Source organism: Pinus tabuliformis, chromosome 2_1 (genome assembly GCF_031772625.1).
Source record: "Pinus tabuliformis cultivar Carrire ecotype Pingquan chromosome 2_1, CPIR1, whole genome shotgun sequence".
Taxonomy (NCBI): domain Eukaryota; kingdom Viridiplantae; phylum Streptophyta; class Pinopsida; order Pinales; family Pinaceae; genus Pinus; species Pinus tabuliformis.
Window position 1 is genome coordinate 183,578,187 of NC_142299.1, and position 8,329 is coordinate 183,586,515.

Sequence of the window (8,329 nt, forward strand, 5' to 3'; positions counted from 1 at the left end):
GCGTGCAATCCCTGCAACATTGTGACTCATCTAAATATAAAACGGTTTCAGATTCTCCTATCATTTCCGCGACGGTTCTAATTAATACAAAGTAATGTGGGTGTTCAAAGGTTTTTGGAAATTTAGAGGAAAAAAAGGATGCTTTCAAATGACTTTAATGAATTTATAATTTTAAATGTCCCATGAGGAGAAATCCGGTAGACTAGTGAGTCTTGCACTGGAGTTTCCTGGGTGTTCACTTCTATAGAACCCAAATTTGACACGGCAAATTTGCTTTTGTCAGTTTTTTGCATATCCTCAATGTTTTGTCCTCTTATAAATACCCATTCTCCTCTCCCTGAGGGCCATTGAAGTGCGGGAAGAGGAATATACATCTCACTGCGTTCGTTGCAGGGCTTCCACTTGAGAGTTGAGGTATAATACTCTTCAGACAAATGTATTGCAACATTAATTAGCTGACTGCTCCTCTGGTTTGCTGGACTGAGTGTTGCAGTGGAGTTTCCTGGGCATTCAGTTTTGTAGAACCCAAATTTTACACGGCAAATTTGCTTCTGTCAGTTTTCTACACCCTCAATAGTTAGTTTTCTTATAAAATAAGCACTTAGCTCCTTTCCCTCACAGCCATTGAAGTGCAGGAGCAGGAATATATATCTCACAGCGTTCATTGCAGGGTCTTCCAGATTTGAGGTATAATAATACTCTTCAGCTTTTGTTGTTATTGTTGGACAAATGTATTGCAAGATTCCTTAGCTGACTGCTCCAGTCGTTCGTTGGATTGTGTGTGTATATAATGTCAGAATAATGGCTGGATCAGTTTCTGTTTTCTCGGACGCCATGCTATTGGCTGCCTGCAGGTTATCTTGCATTGTTTACATGAATGAAGGCCGTGATGAGCCCTCGTATGTGAGGTCCGACATGGGCGATACAGTTGTCTTTGCTTTCCGTGGCTCTCTTGAACCCCATGTCGTCACATCCACAACAACCAAATTCGGAGAATGTCAAATTCATGATATTGGCTGTCTGGAGTGGATGAAAGATGGGAATAACCAGCCAGCATTAGTCCATGAGGGTGCTCTCACTCAATTCTTGCCCATTTGGAACAATTCTCCTCTTCAAGAAGAGGTTCTTCCATTTCCAGTTCTTTTATTGGAAATTCCGTACAATATTTGCGTTAGCGGAAGCATAAATACATGGATCACCTTAAACCAAAAACCTAGCTTTCTTTTGGGGTTAAGTGGATCTATGCCAGCCTGAGAAGATTGGCCTTTCATGGATTCATTTTGTAATTTTGATTGTTGTTGCAGGTACGCCTAGCATATGGAAAGGTGAAGACCGTGGTGTTCACTGGTCACTCCATGGGAGGGGCTATTGCCTCTTTGGCCACGCTATGCATCTTGGATAAACAGCTGCAGCCCGGCAACCCTAAATCTATTTTCTGCATCACGTTTGGCTTCCCTTTGGTTGGCGATGAAGTTGTAGCACGAGCAGTTCGTCGAAAGAGTTGGGCGGATCAGTTCTGCCATGTGGTTTTAAGATGTGATGTCTTCTCTAGAATTTTGTTGGCCCCTTGCATGTCTGTGCGTCAGTCCTTGAAGGCAATGTTGCCGTATTTGGAGAGATCAATAAAAAGTGCGGGTGACTTTATTGGATCCACTGACACACCTATGGAAGAAGCCCTCCCAGAGGGCATTGCCGAGTTTGTCGGCACTGTAATCCAGCATTGTTCGGCTGTTGTAAATTACAGCAGCGCAGCCAAAATGAGTCCTAACAACCCCTTGCTAGCTTCTGTAAAACCTCTGGTGAAGCTGAGTCCCTATAGGCCATTTGGGCATTATGTATTCTTGTCCAGGACCGGTGGGATTTGGACGAAAAATCACTTTGCTGTATTGCCCATCCTGTATTATGCCCTGCAAACATTAGATGCTAATTCAGAGCACTTCATGTTGGAGCACGTTCTTTATAACCATGTCTTACCCAATGCTTTGCAAAACACAGTGAAGTTGGAGCTTTCGGATCTTCCTTTGTCAGACGCCGGCTCAAGAATGGCAACAGAAATGGAAGCTCTTGGGCTTGGAATTCAGGTAAGCCTTGTTGCATTCAATTTTTTTCCCTTTAGTATCAATATAAAATAGTAACAACCCTATGATTTAAAATAGTAACAACCTTATGATTTAAAATAGTAATAATCTAGTCTGGGTAGCTCACTTGGTAATGGTAATTTTAGATATTTGAAATTATTGAAATTCAAAAGACTTTGGTAATGGTAATTTTAGATAGGTGAAATTGTTGAAGTTCAATAGATTCTGGTTCGAATCCCCTTCAAATCTTATTGTTGTGACTCTGGTTACCATGAAAAAGACAAATTATAGCCCAGAAATAAAACAAATCATAAGCCTAAAAATTTAGTAATAGTTATGTCAAGCCAGCTACTAGATTTCTCCAGATTTAATAATAATAATATTAATTTACAGTTATCATTACAACTTAAAATAATAACTCCAATTTCCAAGCCAAACAAAATAACTTAATACAGTAACTCTCCAGTTTCCAAGCCTGATTTAAACCGCTATGATTTAAAATAGTAATAATCTTACTGTTCTGATTCCAACTGAGCTCATTAGAAGAGGCTGACATGCAAGTATTTAAAGTTCTTTAGGCTTTGTTAATAACCCAATTCAATTTTTAATGGATAAATTGAATTCACTAAAACGGTTGTATTTTTTTTATTATATATATGTTTTAACTTTTATTTATAATATTTTTTACTTTATTTAGAATGGAAAAGATGCTGGTGTGTGAGGATTTAAATTAAAATAATAAAAGTAAGTACTGAACTTTTATGGTATTGATTTATGGTATGAGTGTGGAATATAATTTTTTTTATTTGATAAAATTTAAACTTAAAATTAAAATGATTCACTATAAATTTTAATTTATGAAAGATGATTTGATAAATTCAGATTCAAAATTAAGATAATTCACTATTAATTTATGAAAGATGATTTACTAAAAATAGAAATATTACTTTTTTTTTACTATTAAACGATAAGATTTTAAAATTGAAAAATTAAAATGAAGTGGAATTTGGGTAACCCTTGTTGCACTCATTTGACTGTCATATAAAATAGGGGCATCTTTATCTCAATTGCGGATTCCCCAAATATTTAGCAATCGGACAAACATGGAAGCAACCATGTCCATCCAATTACCAAATATTCAAGAAATTGGCAATCGAGATAAACTCAAAAATAAAACAATAGTAATCGTATTTCTTCAATCAACTATAGATCTCCATACTAAGAATCCAGAGTGGCTCTGTAGCATATTCTGCTCCCTTTTCATTTGATTTAGTTTGGGTCACTTTTCAACATATTGTTGTACATTGTGTTAAGTTTCCATTTGATTTAGTTTGGGCTAGCTTCACAAAGTATTGGTGTACATTGGGCTTAACTTGTCTGAAATCAAGTTTACTATAGATTTTTCGGCTTAAATCACATGGCATTTCATTTCTCCACGCGTTTCGAACCAATCAGTGTGGTTCATCGTGAACAGATCTAGCTTTGCATATTAAATAAATAAAGCAGAACATCCAACGGGTAAATCTCATGGGTCATGAGATTTACCGGTCATGAGATTTACCCGTTGGATGTTCTGCATTATCTATTATCTATTTAATAGGCAAAGCGAGATAACGGGTAAATCTCATGACTGACCTGGTCATGAGATTTACCCGTCATGACCTGGTCATGAGATTTACCCATTGGATGTTCTGCGTTATTTATTTAATAGGCACCACACTGGTTGGTTCGAAACGCATAAATGCCATGTGATTTAAGCCGAAAAATCTATCGTAAACTTGATATGGATCACAGAAGCCTCAATTCAACAATGGTCTGAAATCATTTTATGATTATTATTTTGTTGAATGGTTACAAGTAGTGTTATTGTATCTATTTCCAATATCCATATAAATGGGAAAAATATCTGTGCAGAATTGTCAAGCTAGACTTGCCCTGAACGCAGCAGAACAATTTCTGAAACAGCAGAGGGAGAACGTGTCTAAAGTGGAGAATGAATATCCAGCAAAGATGGAAATCGCTATAAAAGCACTTGAAGATTATCGCAGCTCGTGTTTCAGAAATGGCACTGGATATTTGGACGCTTTCAAAAACAAACAACGACGTGATCTAGACTTCAACGCAAATCTCAGGAGGCTGGAGCTTGCCGGCTGGTGGGACGAGATCATACTGAACATGTTTGATAAGGACGAATTACCCGATGATTTTCAGTGCAGTGAAGAGTGGCTAAGACGTGGCACTCACTACAGGCTACTGGTTGAGCCACTGGACATCGCAAATTATTATAGACTGGGAAAAAACGAGGACTCAGGATTCTACGGAAGGCCTCGTCGTTATAAAACTCTTGAAAATTGGTTGGAAGACAATGAAGAAAATAAGCAACTGCAACCACCCACGATGCTCACTCAGGACTCGTGTCTTTGGGCTTATGTGGAAGAAATTGCATGCTTAATGCAAAAGAGCATTTATAACGATGAAAAAAGAACAGAATTGGAGAATCGTGTGAGGCCTTTGATTGAATCCCATGGTTTGTGCATGGAAGATCTTTGGACTGGCGAATCCACCTTCAAAAAAGTGGTCAATTGGTTGTGGCAGAACATGACTCCAGTGCAGCAAGAAACCTCTCCCTTCCGTTCTATTATTTATTAGAGCCCGCAGACAGCCCAGAAGAATTGATTGAATGATGAATGGTACATCTCGATACTAATAATTGGGAGTGGCCCTATGCCATTCTGCTTCTGCTTCTTTTTCATTTGATTTAGTTTTGGGTCACTTGTGGAGTAGCCTTGTAGATTTTGTTGGGCTTTTCCATTTGATTTAGTACTGGGTTTTTTGTGTGGAGTGCTGGGCTTTTCTATTTGTTTCAGTTGTGTAGTATGGTAGTAGATTGGGCCTCCTCTACTTTACCATTTGTTTTAGTTTTGGAGTATTGTAGTAAATTGGGCCTAGACTCTATAAGTATTATTGGCACTGATTTGGTTGGATTTATTATATCTGTTTTTGATATTTATATAAATAAAAGTATTTTTACGGAAAATATTGGATTACTTTATTTTTGAAGTTCACATTTTATTTTTATTTTTGAAGTTTATATTTTTTTATTAATAATTAACTGTATATATTTTTATTTTTGAAGTGTATATTTTTTTTTTTAATATTTAAGTGTATATAAATATTTATTTTGAAAGAGGGTTTAATTATTGGTAAGAAGGTTGAAATTTATTTTCAAGTTTTTATGTCTTTTTCCATTCTAATTAAAATCATTAACTAAAACAAATGTCACATAAAAAATGTTATATAAATTGACTTGTGTTTTTTGAGCATGTGATATTGAGAAGTCATGGTATTGCAACAAAGCTTATTTACAACTTCAAAATCTAAATAATAAAGAGGAAAGTCTACATGGTTAAGAATTTTATTAAATGTTTATATATATATATATATATATATATGCTTTTTATCATTAATAATAATAATTTTAAATCAAATAATAATTCAAATAATTTTCATAATTTTTTAAAATTTTCCCATTTGAGATATATGATAAAATATCTGTTTTAATATTTGAGATATATGATAGATTTTCCTACTATGTAAAGAAAAATGTTTTGATGTTTATTATTTAGATATTTATAGTGATTTAACTTATATAACTAGACTGGTTTTTATGTTTAGGGAGTAATATTAAATTAAATGAAAACCATCAAATGACCAATTTTCAATAAGGATTTCCATTGTGGATGTGATACTCTAATCAAGTTAGTTATATTTAAATTAAAGGGTTGTAATTTTTTCATGATATTTTGCATCTGATCCATCATTTGTTGACATAATGCCCCCAACATTGTTGGAATATGTAATTCATACTTATCTCAGTTGTTATTCTTTCTATTTAGAGGAGTTCTTATTTTGTTTCCTATATTTGTGTGTGGTTGAGAGAATATCTCAACCAATAGATTGTGTGTCCAAGATAGTTTCCCTCTCTTGAGACAACGCTTCATATATTTATTTGTAACAATATTTGATTAATGGAAGATATAGATTTTCTTATGGAAATCTAGTTTATGTGAGAGTTTGTGGAGTAGACTCATGATGATGGTGTATCGTTTCACATACATTTATTAGTAAGAAAGTCTAAGATGTTTTGTAGTGGTCCTTGTAAAGTATGTACTTGGTAACTCTATGAGATGGAGTGTGAAATGTAACCCTGATGAGTCATATGTATCCCCATCAAGTTCATGGTAATCTTAAAACCACTTTGTAATTGCAGGTTTGTGGTTAGCCAGAAACCATTTTGCAGTGTCAGTTTGTGGTAAGCTAGAAACCACGTGTAAGAGTGAAGTAGACAATGATTCTTGTAGGCATGGTTTAGGGTCAGCCGACAAAACCCTTGGCATGGTTGAGGATGAGCCGAGAAAACCCTGGGCATCGTTGAGTCGGGTCTTTGGTGAGCCTTGGTGGCTGTGTTGAGCCTTGGTGGTTGAGTTGAGTTGTGGTTGCTGAGATCCCTTGGTGGCATGATTGAAGGTGATCCGATAAAACCTAGACCATGGTTATGGGTAATCCGTTAAAACCCATGATGATGATATTGGAGGGAGATTTGCAGGTACAGCTACATTTATGCAGTTATAGTGGTTGACAAAACCATGTATGCGAAGGGAATCCTAGTAGACTGGCAGTTGCAGCAATTAGCACCCATGCATTCTAGTGGATGGTTGCTCCTTTATATGGACATCAACATATTCTTTTGTTATGTTTGACCACAACTAGATTTTGTAGATTGATATCGAGACAAGTACTCATTAAGGGGGTGTGTTGGAATATGTAATTCCTACTTGTCTCAGTTGTGATTCTTTCTATCTAGAGGAGTATGTTCCTATTTTGTTTCCTATATTTGTGTGTGGTTGAGATATTCTCTCAACCAACAGATTGTGTGTCCAAGATAGTTTCCCTATCTTGAGACAACACTTCATATATTTATTTGTAACATTATTTGATTAATGGAAGATATAGATTTCCTTATGGAAATTTAACAAACATTACCAGGGATTTTAATAATTACTCTAGGACTTCTCCTTCTCAAGTGCTCAAGTGTCCAAATCTACAAAGAATGGAGTTTATATGTTTTCACACACTAATCCAGGTGGATATTGGTGGCCACCTGCCTCTTCCACTTGGACCCTCACGATTGTTTCTTTCAATTTTTCAGTTTCATTAATTGTAGCATAGTGTTGACACCTAATCATCAGGATTGGGTGAACAACTGTAATTGATGTAAATAAATATTAGAAAAGATGAAGAATCACCGGGAGATGAAATGAACAATCTCTCCCTCATGTATATAATAAAGACCAACCTAAATGAATATCATGAATTGTTTTGAGGAGTTACCTCCTGGTCTGACATGGTATCAGAGCCAGCGCCATTTTTGGCTTCCCTCTGCTTTGTAACTCCCTATTCTGCCTATGCAGACTGACATCTCTCTCACTATTATTCTGCTGATTCTACCTAGCCTGGCAGCTCTGACCCTACCTCCCATCCAAGAATACAGTCGACTCCTAATTTTGAAACGGTTTCATTCGATGTGCGCTGCTTATCGATGAAATGGGCACTTCTTATCGATGAAATCAAGACTACTGTTGCAGCCACTCCCGCTTCTGCCTTTAGACGGCCTCTGTAAGCATTGTGAATTTTCCATTAGGAAAACGCCCACCGCCATCACTGCATATCCCCGTAGCAAGAAGAAGGACTGTTCATTTCATGATTACATTGCGCTAGTACATGAGCGAACTCTTCCTTACCTAAAGACTCTGCAGCCTTTGCATCAAGCATGAAGATTTTGTTGCAAGAATGGTGCCAAAAGCCTTCTTCCGATACAAGAATTTCAGAGGGACTCGGATATTCTTTAGTGAAGCACGTCCTTTCGAAAGTCTGAGCTAGCAGATCATCAAAATCTGAATTGGGAAAACCGTCAGTTGCGACGTACTTCGAAGAAGTCTCAGCGGCATTAGGCTTTCCACCTGAAGCTTTTGTGCTAGGGGTCTTCATTTCATCGTTGCTCAGTTGATATGTTGTGGCCTCCCTTGGAGATTGTATTGGAGGCAGTGGCACCGGGTCCCAACACGACTTAATACCAACCTGTGTGGCCATTAAGCCATTCAATTGATACGCTATTTCAATTGATACGCTGCTCCAATGCTATTGTTGTCCAGAGCCTATGGGTGAGAGCCTCCTCTCCTACACAAATGGTA

At 36.8% G+C, this 8,329-nt stretch overlaps 1 protein-coding gene across 4 annotated transcripts; it reads left to right on the forward strand.

The window, feature by feature from the left end:
• The first annotated feature begins 273 nt into the window (after positions 1 to 273).
• On the forward strand, positions 274 to 5,125 carry LOC149199331 (protein EDS1B-like). Of its 4 annotated transcripts, none has more exons than XM_089402386.1 (5): positions 274 to 414; positions 622 to 687; positions 798 to 1,122; positions 1,305 to 2,081; positions 3,993 to 5,125. In XM_089402386.1, exons 3-5 carry the CDS (start codon positions 802 to 804, stop codon positions 4,725 to 4,727), a joined length of 1,833 nt encoding a protein of 610 aa, XP_089258512.1. In that variant the 5' UTR covers positions 274 to 414; positions 622 to 687; positions 798 to 801; the 3' UTR covers positions 4,728 to 5,125. The 4 variants fall into 4 exon arrangements, with proteins under 4 accessions (XP_089258512.1, XP_089258513.1, XP_089258511.1 ...); XM_089402387.1 differs by having other exon boundaries at positions 281 to 553; positions 636 to 687; XM_089402388.1 differs by having other exon boundaries at positions 325 to 414; positions 636 to 687.
• The last annotated feature ends 3,204 nt before the right edge of the window (positions 5,126 to 8,329 follow it).